Source organism: Natrix helvetica (genome assembly GCF_964273705.1).
Source record: "Natrix helvetica genome assembly, chromosome: Z".
Lineage (NCBI taxonomy): Eukaryota > Metazoa > Chordata > Lepidosauria > Squamata > Natricidae > Natrix > Natrix helvetica.
The window spans coordinates 21784040-21802934 of NC_138554.1; the positions used below are offsets into that span (position 1 = coordinate 21784040).

Genomic DNA, 18895 nt, shown 5'->3' on the forward strand with positions numbered 1-18895 from the left:
CTTCACGCTACAATAAATGCAGAAGTAAAATGGAACACTGTGCGATTTTCATGTAGCTAGTTAGAAAGTCTCTGGGCCCTGAAAGGCTCTTCTTCAAGCAGGAAAAAGAAAAGATCTTCACAGTTTGGAACTGTCCAAATGAAACCTGTATACAATTCTTCTTAAGAGGCAGTCATTTCCCCTCTCATCTCACATGTCTGTACAGTATTCTGTGCAAATAAGGCCCCAATTCTGTGCCATCATCAGGTTGAAGGATGCTAAAGAAAAGAAGGCGGGGGGGGGGAGGGAGAGAGGAAGTGAGAAAAAGTATGACAAGCAGAGGTGGTGAGCTTTCTGTGTGCTGCCCCTTTAAGAGATAGCCCTCCCAGCGCTGTTCCTGGGCGATGGCTTTTAAAAAGCCTGAGCGCTCTATTCCTAATGCATTGTGTGGCACATCAGCTACGGAAGGTGCAGGTGAGTGCACAGGATGTGTGTGAGTGTGTGTAACCAAAAGGATTGGAGTGTGTCTATGTGTTGTGGATGGGGCTCTTGCTGACAGAGCTAAGGGTTGCAAGGAGAATTTTGCGCTGTTGATTTTATCTTGGCTTTAGAACTTCGATGGGCAACGCACAGAGCCCTGTGAGGAAGGGAGCACACTACTGTATTAGAATTCAGACAGCAGAAGCCCTTCCTCTCCAATTTAATTGGCACTTTGTCTTATTTAGAATTGGGAAGGCATTTTCTTTTCCACCCACATCAGCCAGCAGCCTTGGAAGTGGAATGCCGTTTCATCATTCCATTTAGATGTCATACTCAAGAGAGTAGCTTTCTCCCTCCTGATGCCCAGCTCTCCTTGCTGGGAAGGATGGGGGTTATAGTCCAGCACGTGGAACTCCTCATAGAATGGTGAAATAAAGCCTGGGTTTGGCCAGAGAGATCTGCAGTCATTTTCCCCAATGGTTGAAGCCAACTAGCTAGTCTTTTTAGAAATGTTTATTCCTCAAATGGTTTTCTTCTTGGAGTGGTTGTGAGAATAATATAAATTATCCCATACGCAATAGGCTCAGCTCCATTGAAGAAAATGTGTGGGTTTAAGGGTTGCATCTGTGTTAATTTATTTATAATTCTGAGATCTGGGGGAGCTAATTCGTGAATAAACGACCGGGCTGTATACTCATCTTCTTGAATCTTTGGGGTGGTTGGCCTGCATAAGACTTGAACGCAGCACTTTACTCAGATTTACTGTATTCTGAAGAGCTCTCCTATTCTGTGAGAAGCTTTGGGGCCTTGGAGAGTCTACTCAGGCTGGGATGTGTGGTTTGCACAATGATCTTCTGCAGCTGCATGACCTTAGAAGCTGCAGCTTTAATCAGATCTTCTTGATCCCAGTTTGGAGTTGGTGCTGGGCCGAGACAGAGAGGCCTTGGTTGGCAGGTGGTGAAATGTGGGCTCAGGGCCATCATCGAGTTACATGGACACATGGTTTCAAGAAGGAAATGGTGGTGCTGGTGGGGGCGGTTGCATGCTCCTAGTGATGACTGTAGGATGTTAACGATGTGCTGTTTTGCAGGAAACATGAGCCGCAAGGTTGTGAGATCCAGCAAGTTCCGCCATGTCTACGGGCAACCGGTGAAGGCTGACCAGTGCTATGATGACATCCGTGTTTCTCAAATGACATGGGATGGGAACTTTTGCTCTGTCAACCCCCAATTCTTAGCCATCGTCGTGGAGGCCAGTGGTGGAGGAGCCTTCCTGGTCCTGCCATTGTCCAAGGTGACCTCCCCCACTTTCTTAAACAACCCCCCTTGCTTTGAGACCTCTTTCAAAGCTTTTCTGGTTTACCCCAGGCCTTCTTCTCAGCAGCGCTCAAGGCAGTGTCTTGCCAAGGAATCCCATAGAAAACTGCAAATCTAACTTCTGCCTTCTCGCCCTTCCTCTGCTTTTTTTGTGGTTTTCTGGGTACTTGCACAGCGTGCAAGAAGGGGGAAGGGATTGGTGGAACTGCTGATTTCTTTTTACCTTAAATGGTTAGGACCTGTTACGGAAATAAGATGAAAAAAAAAAAAAAGATGAAGAAGAGGAAGTGGCTTTGGTGGCAGCAGGAGGAAAAAGAACTGACATCGATTGGCAATAATTAAAGTTCTCCTCTTGGCTTTCTCGTGGCGATTCTAGCTTCACGCTAAACTCCATTTCTTCAATTGTTGATCCCCAAACTCAGCAATCCTTTGTTCTCATTCTGTGGTCCAACCCATTCAAAAATGAAAGCTTGCAAGTTAGTTCCTCAAGGTCTCCCATCCTCCGTCAATCTAAGCTTTATATTTGGTAGCAGGGGATTGGCTTCCTCTCCTGCCTTCTATAACATGTAACTTCTCTTCCCCACAGCCAAGTTGTATGTTTTAAGCGTCTCCTTGGGAGGCCGCAGTAGCTACATGAAATTTCGTTCAAATTTGATGACTACCGTTGTTATGAATTACTCTAGCCGTTACATTTTCCCCCTTTCAAAACCAAAGTTTAGATGTAGGTCAAGACAGTGGATTGCTTTTCCAGACTTCTTTGGCGAGGATCTTGTGCTTGCCCCTAGGATATATCTCATGACTTCAGCATGACATGGAGAAGATTCAGAGACAGCAAGCAATAAACAGTGTGGGAAAGGAGAGGAGGAGGGTATAGGAGACAGACAGCATGTAAACCAGGCTGGTGGCCATAAGATCTCTATTCTTTTCTCATTTGGATAAGTAGCAGTAGATTCAAACCACTGGCCTAATTTTTTCCTGGATTCCAGGTTGTGAATTCCAGCCTGATCAGCTTTTGCTTCTTGGAGGCAATGAATGGGAAGGTCATGGAAGGAGAGGGAATGGGGGAATGAAAATCTTAAAATTAAAATTGTGGAAATTGCTGAAAGGATAGCAAATGGTTGCAAAGTTTCTCAAGTCTGTTGCCTCAGGTGTTTTAAGGGCTTTACCAACCGATTAAAATAAGAAGTAAAAGCAAACTTTAAAAAAAAGTTTAAAAAACCAGCAGTGAGTCCTGCTTCCAATTCTCTTAACAGAGATTGATGTTAGCAGAACATCTTCACAAGTGAAAAGTTGTGATTTGCTATGAAAATGATTCAGCATGTTAAGTGTCCTATAAACTGAATAGATAAAAATAGGGACAACAGTAATGTCTGTGGATCCAGCCACGGTTAAAGGCACAGAAACAGTGCCTTGGTGAAAATTTGGCAACTCTATTGTTATTTTCCCTGAATGCAGAAGGATGTTAGGATTCTGGGAAGGGGGTGGGTTAGATGGCGCTGTGGAAACAGAGATCTATAAACACGTGCCTGCGAAAGAGCTAATTAAAGAAGAAAAATGGGGTGGGCGGGGAAAAAATTAAGAACGAGATGGAAGGATCTTAGCAGATATAACTGGAAGTAAAAGAGGAGGGTGCAAAAAATCCAGATGCCTAATAGCTATGGATGCTAAAAGTTTGGTCTGGCAATTAGTCTGCTGCATGATTTTTCAGTTTTAAAATTTTAACATTTGATGATAATTTATCTTCCTGTTAATAAAGAGTTGGGCAGCAACATGGTTGAGCCTCTATCTTGTTCCCTCCTTGCTAAGGATCTCCCTCTAGCCCCTGGGCCTCTTTGTTTCTCTACCATTTCCCCACCCTCTCCAAATCCAAGTGGGATAACTCAGTACTGACCTTAAGTAAAGCTAAGGTAAAGATTTACCCTCCAGTTGTGACCGACTCTAGGGAGTGGTGCTCATCTCTTGTTTCAGAGCCGAAGAAGCCTGCATTCTCCAAAGATGCTTCCATGGTCATACGCCTGGCACGACTATACACTGAGGCTCATGGAATGCAGTTATCTTCCCACTGGTGGGACCTATTTATCTACTTGCATTTGCATGCTTTCGAACTACTAGGTGGGCAAGAGCAGGGTCGAGAACAGGAGCTCACCCTGTCATGTGGTGCCTGGGTCCCAATCTGCCAAATTTCCGGTTGACGAATCCAGAGTCTTAACTGCTAAGCCACCATATACTCGATCCATGCTGACCTTAGCACCCTCAAATTCTGAAGACGGACCTATTTCAGAGTGGTTGACCTGAGTAATGCCTCGCTATGTTTTGTTTTATAAACCAGAGCTTGTGGTTTTGTGTGAAGCTACATTTTTTTATCTCTCATTTGCTGGTAGAGGCAGTGAGGATTCAGGAGATTGGGACAGGATGATGCTGGTCAACTTGTACTTGTGATAGGCCTTAAAACTCCGAAGGCATTCTTCCAATTCTGGATGTTTATCTCAAGAAAGTTGGGGGGAAATGAATGTGGCCAGCCTATTGTCTGCTCTACACTGATTCACCTACATTGATTCAAGGAGCCCAGGAATAATTGGATCTCCTGGTTCTCACCATATGGCTTTTATGGGCCATGTTCTCAAAGTAAAATGCCTTTTATGGGATGCAGAAAACAGCACAAACACTGGAAAGTAAGAGTTGCCATTTGAAATAAACTTCTGATGCATCAGAACTAACATTCTCTCTATCTTCCTATTTTTGCAGACTGGTCGCCTGGATAAGGCCCACCCTGTGGTCTCAGGGCATACAGCGCCTGTGTTAGATGTAGAGTGGTGTCCCCACAATGACCATATTATTGCCAGCGCATCCGAGGACTGCAGTGTTATGGTAAACGGTCAAATTAATAAAAGGAAGAAGGAAAAGGAAGGGACTGGGTTCAGGACACCAGTGAGCAGTTTGCCCGGACACCACAAAGTCAGAGGCACTTTATGTTCCTGAGGGCATCACTGGTCACAACCTTGCCTTGTTGCTTACAAGAACATTGTTTAACAATTCCTGCTGGAATTGTTTTCCCTCAAAAAAAAAAAAATCAGGAGTATCCTTATTTATCCTCAAAATAAGGATATTCAATATATTATGCTCCATATAATTATCGCAGCTAGAATCTCATTTGCCCAAAATTGGAAACAAAACAAAAAACCACCATTCCCTCAAATACAGAGATCATAAAAATGGTGCTAGAATGCGCATAAATGGACAATCTAGCAATGTAACTGAGAGATAGAGAGAGTACAAGACATGGAATAGGTGGTATAGTTGGCTTGAAAAGAGATGTAAAATCAATGCATAATGATTACATAGAAAATATAATAAAAAGATAAGATGTATATTCAGAAAGCAATAGAGATGTAAATATCACGTGTGTGTGTGTGTGTGTGTATTGTAAACATGAGAAATTATGAAACAAAGAGGAATATGTATAAGACAACATGTTATAGAATGGAAAACCTGCAATTAGAAAAAAGAAATACCAATAATGGAAAGCTGTAAAAGTGTAATTGTAATTTTAATGTTTGGAAAATATTGAATAAAAATATTTTTAAAAAGAAAAGAAAAACCAGGAGTGAGCAGAAAAAGGGAAGAAAACAGAAGTGACAAGCTGAACGTCCCATTCTGGGAGATAAAGAGAAGTCTGAGAGGGGAAAGAGCAATGAATTGTGGGGGGAAATGAATGACATATATAGACAAGGACACTTAAAGAAGTATCAAATGGAGGGAAACTTTATCCGAATGGGGAATTTGGATAGCAGACAAGCAAGATTATCTGGGGACCTTTTACCAAGCAATATGCATCACAGTTTGCCTCCTGTGCTCCAGAGTCACTTGCATGCAATCTGTTCTCTGCAACATTTCAAGGCCTCGAACTAGATCACCTCCAAAATATTAAATATATGCCCACTCTTGCCTGGGTCACTTTTAGGACTTGATCACACAGGCAGGCAGGTAGGCAGACATGAGACAACATAATCTTTCTGGCAAAGTAGGGGGTGCTTTGTCTTTCCAGTCCTCTGACAATCTTCTTTACTTCTTGTCTTGTTTGTTTTTAGGTCTGGTCAATGCCTGAAGGTGGTCTTACAAGGTCTTTGAATGAACCTCTGGTGACTCTCGAAGGCCACTCTAAAAGGGTGGGGATTGTGACATGGCACCCAACAGCCCAGAACCTCCTGCTGAGTGCTGGTAAGGAAAATCAGACCCAAAGTTGGGCCCAGGGCAACAACTGCAATCTGCCACCTTCCCATTCACGAGTCTTGTCCTCATCCCATCTGCTACAGGCTGCGACAATGTCGTGAAGGTCTGGGACGTGAGTGTTGGGCAATCAGCCATTTCCTTGGATGAGTTGCATCCGGATGTCATCTACAGTGCAGCTTGGAACCAGGACGGCTCTTTGCTCTGCACAGCCTGCCGGGATAAGCACGTGCGGCTTTTCGACCCCCGGGCAGGGGGCAACGCTGCAAATGTAGGAAAAACTTTCAGGCTCTGGAAAGTCTAAAACTGGCAGGTCCAGAAAGAGCTGGTTTTTTAAAAAAATCAGGATGCAAATTAGATCAATAATTGTCTGTGTTAGCAGATTTGTCTGGTCCCCAAAATGGAGTGTCTGCTGTTCTTCTAATGTTGTCTACCTTTGGCCATGTTGGTTAATAGGTATTGAAGATCAGCAATGTGGAGAGCAAAGTTTCTAGTCAGCGATGAATTAATTCAGTGATTTATATTTCAAAGTAAACAGTCAGAAGGTTGCAGAAACGTTGCCATCACTTATTCCTTGATTTTTGTACCTTCACATTCACAAGCATGCTACTTTGACAATGCTTCCTTGTTGGCATTTATCCCTAGCATGATCTCAGCCTTTTGGTCTTCATTTAACCAAAGCATTCATGATTAAAACACCAGAACCTCTGTAGAGAAAAAGAGAGAGGCAGCACCATAACGAACGAGGGAGAACAGGCTGGGTAATCACAGAAAGCTCATTGACTGATGCAAAATCTGAAAATTCAAAGGGGGAAGAGATTGACTTTGGAATGGTTTATGTGAAAGCCTTAATAGAAGCAATCTGTACAGCTAGACCTTGGTTTACCACATTTGCAAATTGCGTTTGCTAAGCAATGCAGCCATTAAGCAAGTCGTCACATGACTGGATCCATTTTTGCTACCATTTTTATCATGATTGTTAGCCAACTCGTGGTCGTTAAGCAAATCATGTGGTCTTTAAGTGAATCCTGCTTCCCCAATTGACTTTGCTTTTCAGAAGCCGATTGGAAATATTGCAAATTGCAGTCATAGAACAGTAAGACAATTCAACCATTGCAAATGCTAGCTGGTTGCCAAGCAATCCCATGATTGCAATCCCATGATTGCATAGGTTGGCGTACAATGGTCATAACTTTGGGGATGAGTCATGTCATTTTCTCCATGGCCACCATAATTTGAAACTGTCATTAAACAATTGTAAGTTGAGAACAACCTGTACCACAATAGTTTTTTTTTATTTCTTACATGCCTTGGTAAATTATTCTTAATAGTAGTCCTTGACTTACATTTTCCATGGCTAAGATAGTTGTTAAATGAGTTTTACCACATTTCCTTGCCACAGTTGTTAAGTGAATCACTACAGTCATTAACTTAATACCAATAGTCCTCGACGTATTACCACAATTAAGCCCAACATTTATGTTGGTAAATGAGAAATTTGTTAAGTGAGTTTGCCCCATTTTACGATTTATCTTACCACAGTTGTTAAGTGAATCACTGCAGTTGTTAAATTAGTAAGATGGTTGTAAAGTGAATTTGGTTTCCCCCTTTGATTTGACTTGTCAAAAGGCTGTCAAAGGTGATCACATGACTCTGGGACACTTATCAAGCATCTGAATGTAAATCATGTGACCATGGGGATGCTATAATAGTTATAAATGTGAAAAATGGTCATAAGTCCCTTTTTGCAGTGCTGTTGTAACTTTGAACGGCCACTAAATGAACTTTTGTAAGTCGAGGACTACCTATAACATAGTTATTAAGTAAATCGTGCTTCTCCATTGCTTGTCACAAGGTCACAAAACATGACCCCAGGAACTGCAACCATGAAAACATATGAACCAGTTGCCAAATATCCAAAATTTGATCATGTAACTATGAGAATGCCACAACAGTTGTAAATGTAAAAAACAGGGATAAGTCCCCTGTTGTAACCTTGAACAGTCTCTAAAAGAATAATTGTAAGTTGAGGACTACATGTATTTCTTGTTACTTGCCTGCCTGCTTTTAAAGGCCGTTTCTACTAGTGGGCATCCTCATGTCTTCCAGATTGATTTATCGTGGAGAAATGTTTTCTTTTGTTCAGGCAGTATTCCCCTCCCCACTCAGTATTGATTTGGGCAAATGAGATATTTTGTGCTGGGAGAGAAGGCTGGAAAATGACCCAACAAAATGGAATGGTTTCTCACTGTCAAGAAGTGGGCGAGACCTGGTCATTCAGGTATGGTTAGCCTTCCCTCTGTTCTTGCAAGTCTCTTTTTTTTTTCTTATTTTCTCACCCTCAGGAATTGCCCCGTGCCCACGAGGGGTCTCGCCCTGTTCGGGCCATGACTGTGAAGGATGGGAAGCTTTTTACAACAGGTTTCAGCCGCATGAGCGAGCGACAGGTGGCCCTGTGGGATCTGGTGAGCAGAGAGAGTAGAGGGTACCTTTACAGGTGGCATTTGGGCAACGCCTTCCAAAGATTTGAATTGTGGAGGCCACCATTCAAGTGATTTGAAAAGTGGGCAGCTCTCACAATTCAAATAAGGCCAGTGAGGAAAAATGAGGGCATGGATATTGCCAAAGCCTTGCGTTGAAGGAGAAGGTTGCAGGAAAGCCCGTTTCAACATCAAAATCCTCTTCCTTGTACATATTGTAATTCTTTTCCAACGAACAATTTCTTAAATAATGCAAACTAGGCCCAAGGACATTGCAAGAGGAAATTCACTCTACTGGTGTACGGATCTTCTGTATTTTGTATAGGATTTTGAATGCTTAGAGCTAAAGGTAAAGGTTCCCCTCGCACATATGTACTAGTTCCCGACTCTAGGGGACGGTGCTCATCTCCATGTCCGAAGACATCTCCGTGGTCATGTGGCCGGCATGACTAAATGACAAAGGCACACGGAATGCTGTTACTTTCCCACCAAAGTGGTTCCTATTTTTCTACTTGTATTTTTACCTGCTTTTGAACTGCTAGGTTACTGGGACAAGTAACAGTTGCAGAAGCTGGGGCAAGTAACAGGAGCTTACTCCGTTACACGGCACTAGGGATTCGAACTGCCAAACTGCCGACCTTTCTGATCGACAAACTCAGCTTCTTAGCCATTGAGCCACCGCCTCCCTTTGAATGCTTAACATGCTTCATTTACTATCAAAGTCTTTAACAACAACCCTGTAAAACAGGACAGTTATGATGCCCTGTGATTGATGGAGGGGCAGGCTGAAATTCTGCCCAGAGAACAAGAGGTTCTTGCTCAGGAGTCTGGATAATTGTTTTTTTTTTGGGGGGGGGGGTGTACCTTTATGTCAGTCTTGAATCCTAGTGACTGCCTAGACAAGTCCCTCAGTTTCCTTGCCAAGATTTTTCAAAGTAGTTTGCCCTTCCTTCCTTCCTAGAGCTGAGGGTGAACGAGTGGCTCAGGGTCAACCAGCCGGCTTCATGCCCAAGGTGGGACTAGAACTCACGATCTCTCAGTTTCTAGCCTAGTGCCTTAAAACCACTACACCACACTGCCTCTTTCCGTTGTTCTTTAGATCACAGAAACCCACAAGTATACTGTTAGATCGGGTAATGAGGATGCAGACACGGCTTAATGTAATAACAGCTCTTTATTACAGAGGAACAAGTTTGTACAATCAGCAGCAACTTGGTCTGACAGCAGCCCTTTTATAGGGAGCTGTCAGACCTCTTAGCCAATAGGATTAGATCACCGAAACCCACAAGTATGTTTTCTAAGAACTTTATGCTTTTTCTATGAGTAGAACGACCAACGAAGGAGAATATTTGTAGCTCATGGATACAATGAGTTGTCCTTGGTGCTCTCTGAGCTTGCTTGTTTTCTTGCAGACATTTCATTAGTTTCAAGTAGAACTAAGTCTAAACTGAAAGCATCTGTGAGGAACTGGGAAGGAAATGGGGAAGGAGTGCAGGAGTGGATGAGACGAGGCCACAGAGCCCAGACATAGGAAGGAAGCAAGCAAATGTTCCAAGGAAATTTTGTCTTAATTAACTCAGTGTAACTCTAGCTATGAATTTACTCTGAATTTTCAAGACTTTTATTCCAGACTAACTCTACAAATGTCTTTCTAAAATCCTTCTTTCCTTCTTCCCTTCCTTCTTTCTTCCCTTCCCTCCTTCCCTCTTTCTTTCTTTCTTTTTTTCCTTCTCTGTCTCTCCCTCCCCTCTTTTTCTTTCTTTCCTCGAATAGAGAAATCCTGAGGAACCATTGACTCTTCAGGAACTAGATACAAGCAGTGGTGTGCTCTTGCCTTATTATGACCCAGACACCAACGTGGTTTACCTGACCGGCAAGGTGAGTCCTGGGTGCAGGGGAAAGACTGGCAATGCCAAATGTAGAAGGAACATTTTGGATGAGCTCAGTGGGGGTTCATATGAGAAGTCCTTTAATCAGAAGAAATTCAAAAACCTCAACATCCACTGCAGGGTGACAGCAGCATCCGCTACTTCGAGCTGACTGGCGAAGCGCCCTACGTGCACTATTTATCCATGTTTACTTCCAAGGAGTCGCAGCGAGGAGGGGGATGGATGCCCAAACGAGGGCTGGATGTCAGCAAGTGCGAGATTGCCAGGTAGAGAATGTGTGTTTTTCTCCCCTGCTTCCAGCAAGAGGTTCACAGGGATGTAACCATTAGCTACGGGTTCTCCAGAACCTGGGCTGCTACAGGTTCGCCCGGGTTCTGGAGAACCTGTAGCTAATGTTATGGCCGGTTTGGAGAACCTCCAAATTCCATCCCTGGCTGGCCCCCACAACCTCTCCCCTCCCCTCCCTACCCAGGAGTCTCCATGCGGCCTATTTTGGATGCAAGGTAAATGCAGGGCCCACGCGGAGGCTTGGGGAGGGGGAAAACCGGCCCCCAGAAAGATACGGAAGTCTAGGAATGGGCCCATTTTCTGCCTCTGGAGGACCTCCAGAGCCTGGGGGAAGCAGTTTTCGCCCTCCCAGAGGCTCAAGGAAACCCTCTCGAGTCTGGGGAAGGCAGAAAACTGGGCCCCCGCCATGGTACAGGAGGCCGACTTGCCACACCCACCCAGCAACTGGGCAGAAAACCCATCGCTGAAACTTTTGAAGCCCACCCCTGAACGTAACTGGTCTCCCCCCTATTTATTCCTCACCACCCAACATTGGTATTAGGCAAAGATGACAACTAGCAACGGTACAGAATCTCTGCAAGGTTCATCCCTAAATAGAAACGTGTCACTTCCTTATATTCTGTTGCAATCCATTGCTCAAATTCCTTGGGCCAAGGGAAAATAATGCCTGGGACTTTTTTTTGTCTCTTCCAAAGATTTTCTTTCTCCTTCCTTGAATAGTTTTTTTATTCCTTCTAGATTTTACAAACTACACGAGAGGAAATGTGAGCCCATTGCTATGACAGTGCCCCGGAAGGTAAGAGTGGACCGACCCTTTATGATCAGTAGGAAAAGACTTTGGGAGAACAACTGAAAAATAAGTTCACAGTGAGGGGCTGGTTCCTCTTTGAGCCTAAGGAACCATCTCTCTAGCTGCATTAGCACCATTCATCCGCTTAGGTGGGTGTCATCTGCTTCAGGGTTGCCAAGGTTGTGTTTCTTGTGGATAATTTTGTGGGGAATTGCATACCGGCAGGAACCAACCTCCTCCTTTTGTTCTTCTTTCCCTGTCCAGCAGCTTGCCAAGAGGATGAACTGATTGCTTTTAAAATTAGGCTGAGGGCCACAGGTTGGTCAGTGCTGATCTGTAGCTCTCCAAAGTTTCAGGTAGAAGCATTACCTGTGTGCGGAGCATGCGCTTTGCTAGAGAAGTTGCCCCTTATCATGACTTGCTCTGCTTTTGCTTCTTCCTTGCAATTAAATCTCTGCTGGAGAGGAATAATTTCGCTGCCTCGATTGTCTGGATCGTTTTTTTTGTTCTGGGCACAGTAAAGAGTACAGGTAGCCCTCAACTTGTTTTACAAAGGTTGTAAAATTAGGCAAGGTCACACGATGACTGTCACAATTTACGACCGAAATTATGGACTCAATTGTGGTCATCTGTTATGTTGGTGATAAAGCAGCTTGCAGTGTGACTATGCCTTATTTTACTTTTTTTTTTTTTGCAGAAATCCTTAATGTGGCAGTCATTAATTGGTGGTTGTTGTGAACCCATTGTTTGCTACAGAGCATTTTTTGCAAGAAACCGGGAGTAAATGCTGGTTTCCAGCAAAAACATCGTAACAGGATCCAATCTGGGTCAGTCACCAGGAGCAGAGGTTTCGTTCTCTGAGCTTTCAGACTCGTGCTGGAGTCCATCTTTAGGGAACTTCTCTCTAGCCTCCAGTACGAGTCTGAAAGCTCGGAAGACGAAACCTCTGCTCCCGGCGGTGACCGACCCAGATTGGATCCTACAACATTATCCTGGGACATGTACATTTGCAAAATATTGCAAACATGGTCATGTGACCAGAGGCTATTGCAAACTGCTGTAAATGTGGGCCAGTTGCCGAGCGGCCCAAATGTTGTCACATGATGGGGGTGGGGAGGATATTAGAACTTTGCATTTGGATCGTGCGTGGCCCCAGTCATGTGATCAAAATTCAGAAGCTTTGCAACTGATTCATATTTATGACGGTTGCAGTGTCCTGGGATCATGTGATCTCCATGCAAAGTCAATGGGGAAGCCAACCTCACTTAACAACTGTGTTACTAACTTAACAACTGCAGCAATTCACTTAACAACTGTGACAAGAAAGGTCGTAAAATGGGGAGGAAAGACTCACTTAACAACCGTTCTGCTCAGCAATAGGAATTTTTGGCTCAACTGTGGTCATAAGCCGAGGACTACCTGGACCAAAGCTTGCCCTGAATAGAATGCTAACATTTGGGGTGTGTGGTGAGAGCTGAACTTCTGTCTTTAAATCTGGATGGAAGAGGTTCTTCCTGGCTGTAGTGCTGAGCCTGTGCTTTTGTATGGTTTCTGCAGTCAGACCTGTTCCAAGAGGACTTATATCCTGACACCGCTGGTCCAGATCCTGCCTTGACCTCAGAGGAGTGGCTAGCAGGCAAGAATGCAAGCCCCATCCTCATTTCCCTCAAGGATGGCTACATTCCCCAGAAGAGCCGAGAGTTCAAAGTCAACCAGACTCTCCTTCAGGGGCCCAAAAGAAGCCAACTTCCACACGAAAGGACACAGCAAGGGGTAAGGAGGAGAAGACCCAAAGGTCTAGATTAGGTCTTCTGGGCTGTTTGGTCCAGGATTGGCCTTGACAAGCCATTGACCTTCATGGTCCTCACCTTCTTCTGGAAGACCACCCAATGTTCTGTACACCGTTGTGGATGGAGGGGAGGGGGTGTCTATAACCCTGAGAGAAGTATCTGCCTTTTGTGGTCCTTCAAGGCTTTGGGGAGATATACCCGATGACCTGACATTACTGGAACAGCCCAGCTTTTTAGCCTTTGCCCCTTAAAGTCTTATAAATGGGAGAATCTGGGACAATTTCAAGGATTTTGAAAAGATCCCTGTTCTCTACTATTGGTAGGGATATCGTGATGCTCTTGTTATGCACCTTGCAATCAAGTTTTTTAAGGTGATGATATGCCGGAATGAAGATTTGCATAGGGTTAGTGGGGAAATTTTAGAACAATGACAAGTAAATGCTTTGAGTCAAAATTGCAAACGAAGGGAGTCACAGCAAGTACTTTTTTCTAAATAAGATCTGCTCTTTAAGTCTATCAGTAATCATAATAAAGTTAATTACCTAATGTGTCCTTTAGGGCCCAACTTTAGAACAGTTCTCAGAGGACCTGAAACGACTGCAAATTTCTGTGTCGGAACAGGAGCGACGCATCTTGGAGCTGGAAAGGATTGTGAAGGAATAGTTTCTCCCTCTCTGCCTGGTCTGGTACTTCATTAGTCAGAATCAGAGATGGTATTCAGCTGGTTCGGACCGGTTTGGGTGAACCGGTAGCAGAAATTTTAACTGGTTTGTCGAACTGGCAAATACCACCTCTGGCTGGCCCCACCCCCACCCGTCCAGTCGCCACCCTCCCTGCCCGCCCGCCCACTGCTTGTCCCGCCTGTCCCCTCACCCCACCCGCTTGCCACTCACCCCATCCACCGCATCCACACACTCTTGTGTGTGGGTGCTCGCTTGCGCATGCGCAGTCTCTGCTCTAAGTTGCCTGTCTAAGCTGCTTCCCACGTGGTGCGTGCCTGCTGTGTCCCAACTGAGCGGTCCTGATCTGCCTCCTCCTGCCTACAGGTAAGCCTGCGAGTCGCCATAGCCCCCCTATCCCCTGAGCTTGCCATGCCCGTCCCCAGGCTCGCCCGGCGCCTCTGCCCGCTAGCCCTGCCTGGGTAACGCGCCATCCCCTGCCTCTGGCCTTGACCCAGAGACTCTGCCTGCTCACCACTCGCCTCCGCCGGGTCAGGGAACGCCCCATTCCCCGGCTCCAGCCTTGCCCCGGGCCTCTGCCCACATGCTGCCCACTTGCCCTCCATTTTGCTCACCTTCCGTTCTGAAGGACCACCTCCAGAAGCCTCCAGCTGCCAATAGTTTTCGGCTGTCTTCTGAGCTGCACTGCTGTGATGCCATCTGTCTGGCATAGCAGGCTGTTCTCCTGGCGGGGTCTGGCTGTAAGTGGCACCGGTAGGCAATGGGGTGCGCGTACGTGGCCAGCGCGAAGAACAGAGGGCGGTGATGGCGGGGCTTCATTTCAGGCCTTTTTTTCGGCCGGTAGTTTTTGGCGCAAAAAGCCTGCAGCTGCTGCTGCCGGCTCAGTTGCAACTGGCAAAGAGGCAGCGGCTGGAGGCTTCTTGCACCAAAAACTACAGGCCGAAAAAAAGGCCTGAAGTGAAGTCCCATCGCTGCCGTCGCTGCCCTGTTCTTCACACCAGCCGTGCATGCGCACTGCATTGTCTGCCAGTGCCTCTCATGGCCAGACCAGGCAGAGAACGGCGTGCTATGCTGGAGGGACAGTGTTGCAGCCAAGCTGCTCGGAAGTCAGCCGCCGCAGTCTGTTAAGGTACTTCAAGATGGGGGGAGGAGGGACTATAAAGGGACAGGCTGCAGAAGCTGCCTTCCGAGCAGCTCTGCTGCGAAGGGAGGCAGAAAAGTTCGGCCAAGTCTTCTCCTCCTTCTTGGGCAGGGACGTGCGGTCAGGGGAGGCAGGGGAGGCAGAGTCTCACCACTCTCATCATGAAAAGAAAAAAAAAAAGGGAAAAGGCACACGTGGTCTGATTCCCTGCCTTCCTGAGTCAACATGAAGGGGACCGCGGAGCGCGCTCCGCCGGCTCGCGCTCCACGGTCCCCTTCATGTTGACTCAGGAAGGTTGGGAATGGGACCACGTGTGCAGGAGGCTGAGGCTGCCTCAGCTTCCTGCACATGTGGTCCCATTCTCCGCCTTCCTGATGATGTCACCAGCCTCACCAGCCATAAACCTCACCGCACGTCACTGTTCTTGGGCGTACACCCAGAGCGTACACACATCTCACAGCACAGTCCCTACAAGTCCCCCCAGTGCCGTGAGATATGTGGCTGTTTGCTTTGTGTGTATGAGGCCGAGGAGAGAAGCCGCCAGGTTGAATGCTGCAGCAGAAGCAGCCAGGTTGAACGCTAGAAGACTTGGCCAAACATTTCTGCCAGTTCTGTGGGCGTGGCTTGGTGGTGGTGGTCATGTGACTGAGTGGGCATGGCCAATGATGTCACTCACAGCAAGTTGCTGCCCCATGAACCCCCACCAAGCCACGCCCACAGAACTGGTAGTAAAAAAAAATGGAATACCACCACTGGTCACAATGGACTTTTTTAAACTGGCCTTTTAAAGTCCCTTTAATTTTTTTTTAAATGGGTGGATCCTCAGGGCATTATTAAGATTCAGCCACCCTAATCTCAGGGCAGAAACTCAGTTTGTCTATTCCAGAGTCCTTTTTCGGAATTAACAGATTCCACCTGCAAATATACGAAATATACATCTTCGCTTAGCCTTGGTGAAGGCATTCAGGATGATAGCTCACCTATTTACAACCTGTAGGCTTGTATCACCCAGGCCTTCAATTTTGGATCTTTGCTTTCTGGTTCCTGCCCTGCTTTTCTCCTTAGAAAACAAATTGTCTTCCTCTGGATTTCTTTTTAAAATGCTGCATATCCCCTTACTTAATATTTTGCTTTTGAGGGCATGGTTGGGGGTGGTTCTCTTGGTTTTAATAGGGCTACAATATTTAACTGATTGAGTAAGCATTTGGATCGACAGGTATGCATTTTAGTTGGTTGGTCAGTCACTAAAGTGTGAAAAATGGTCATGTCACCTTTCAGCAAATTGACCTGCAAAGAATTTAACACAATCTAATCCAGCATTTTGTTGATGCCAAATGGAAAGGTAGGAAGGAAGCAGTTATCCTCCCCATGCCTGATATTGAAAGGCTCCCTATGCCTAACAGAGCTATTAAAATCTTGTCCCATTTGATTACTTTATCTTCCATGGAATGGTCTACCCATCTTCAGATCTCTTCCTTTTTTTCACCCATATATTCACCAATGATTTGTGGCCAATCCTTTAAATGTAATAGAATTAATTAACTAATTAACCCATGACCCTATTAACCTAGATCACCCTTCTCTTGATTAAGTATGGGGGCCAATTTGAATAGTTGATCAATGGTCAGTAGTGGCTTTTCCCCCTCTAAAATGAAATTAGAGTTAGGAGCAGAGTTTTCATCTCCCACAAAACTTTTTTAACATTGGGAGGATTTTTTCCAGGTAACCATGGTTTATTAAAAGAAATAAAGCTTTGGTGGCTGCAGCTCACTTCGTAAGATGTATAGATTGTTAGACTGATTTAAATTGGAGGGAGATAGAGGAAGAAGGGTAGAAAAATCAAGTTGGTTATGCAGATACAGGTGATGAGATGCTACAAATACCCTATCAGTTAATAATTCTAATGTTAAATATCTATTGCTGAGACCTGAAATTGCCTGAATGCTTTAGAATTTCTCATTAAATAGTGCTGATAAAAATCCTGGTGTTTTTAAAAAAATATATTTTGAGATCTCTCATGGTGTCTTGACAGGCCAAATCCTTGATATTACTTTGTCCTTATTTTGAGTTCTGATGTTAGTGCCTATTAAGCTTATGCCTGTTAATAAAATTTATTGGTTGGAAAACCTGTTACCAGACTCCTGGTTTTTGCCACCACAGACTAATGTAGTTCTCCTCCTACAAAGGACATTTTAAGAAACGGAAAGCAGGGACAGATCCTTCTCAACAAGATTTGGTTATGCTGTGTTTTTGGATCAGAATAAACAATATATTTTTTGATGCATCATTTGATCCCCACTGGTAGCCAACATTCAGATCAGCAAGACTCAACATCAAACTATCAGGCAGAAAATACAGATAAGTCTTCACATAACAACCCTATTTAAGATGGCAAGCAACTCCGCCACTAAGTGAAATGCCACTGCCTTCCCACTAGAAAATCAGTTTCACACCTTCCATTTTTATTTGCCTTCTAACCACCCAACTTTTTGAAATGCCTGCTGTCTTGCATGCGTTGAAAGCAATGCAACTACACTGGGAGCCAGTGGACACATTTATACTCTCTTGAGATCTCTTCCTCTCCAATCTCTCTATGTCAAGGTTAGGGATGTGTGGGGAAAGCAAGACATTTCTGTAGGCAATCTCCCCTTTGTCTGATCTTCCCACCCCCAATCTTCCCAATTTTTCACCCGCAGCAGAGAAAATCAGAGGATTTCAAAAAAAAAACAAAAAAAACCTGCTCTTCTAAACATCAAGAATACTGTGATTGCACCAACAGTGGGAAAACGTCTGTCAGCCTCTGCTTCGCTATTTGCTTTCGGCTGCCATTGAAACGGGGAGGGGGGGCTTGGTATTTGGGAGGGGAAGTTTTAGTACAGGAGAGATTGTAAAAAGGGAGTTTTGTTCTCACCGTCTACTGTGCATGCTGGAGATTAGTGCTTGGTGTCGGTCAAGGCCAACCATCCTGCATACCAACCTGATGATGCTCCTTGAAGATGGGACTCACATGACACCTAAGGGATTTACAGATTGGACAGTGAGATGAGGGTTACCAGGGGGAGGGGGTTGGTCACATATTGATATGTATGATTTCGCACGCTTTTGCCTCAGATCTTGCTTTGCTTAGCTGCTATCTTTTCATAACCAGTAAAAGTACTCTTTAATTCTGCAAAATGGAGTTAAGTGGTTTCTTTCTTGGTTGCTGAGGGAGGCCGGCTTGACAACGTCAGGCAAGAGAGAGATTTATACAATTGCATTATTTTTGATACGTAGAACCACAAACGGCTAGATTTTCTTGCAATCCATCTATCTAAGCAATTTGCTCTGCAATGGGAGGGGGGAGAAATAAACAAAGGTTGGGTGTCAAACTCGATTTCATTGAGGACTTCTTCAGGATTTCATTGAGGGCTTCTTCAGCCCTTTCATTGAGGGCTTGTTGGGGGTGGTGGTGGCCAGGGTTGGCATGGCCAGCTTGACATTACTCATGTCAGGGGCACCTGTGGTGGTTTGAGCGCTCTGTCAGCAAAAAACAGGCTCCCGATTGAGCTCCTTTTTTAGCTGGGACAGCCTCTGCAACCCTCTGCCAGTGAAAACGGAGCTCAGGAGGGCCCTTGCAAACTCCATTTTCACTGGCAGAGGCACCATGTGCTGTTTCCAGGATGGCCTCACGGGCCAGATCTTAGCATCCCTATGGCTAGATCTGACCTGCAGGCCTTGAGTTAGACATCCCTGGCACAGGACAGTGTCTATTGACTGTAATGTTGATCATATGACTGAAGGACACCGTGAAAGTTGCAAATGGTGTGTAAAGTTAGTTTTTTCAACACTATCATAA

At 45.1% G+C, this 18895-nt stretch overlaps 1 protein-coding gene across 1 annotated transcript; it reads left to right on the top strand.

Moving 5' to 3' along the window:
* Positions 1-381: 381 nt before the first annotated feature.
* LOC309381928 (coronin-1A-like) lies at positions 382-15735 on the top strand. Its single transcript, XM_081933259.1, has 11 exons — positions 382-453; positions 1550-1752; positions 4521-4643; positions 5864-5993; positions 6089-6273; positions 8348-8467; positions 10256-10360; positions 10492-10637; positions 11398-11455; positions 13007-13222; positions 13798-15735. Exons 1-11 carry the CDS (start codon positions 384-386, stop codon positions 13900-13902), a joined length of 1461 nt encoding a protein of 486 aa, XP_081789385.1. The 5' UTR covers positions 382-383; the 3' UTR covers positions 13903-15735.
* The last annotated feature ends 3160 nt before the right edge of the window (positions 15736-18895 follow it).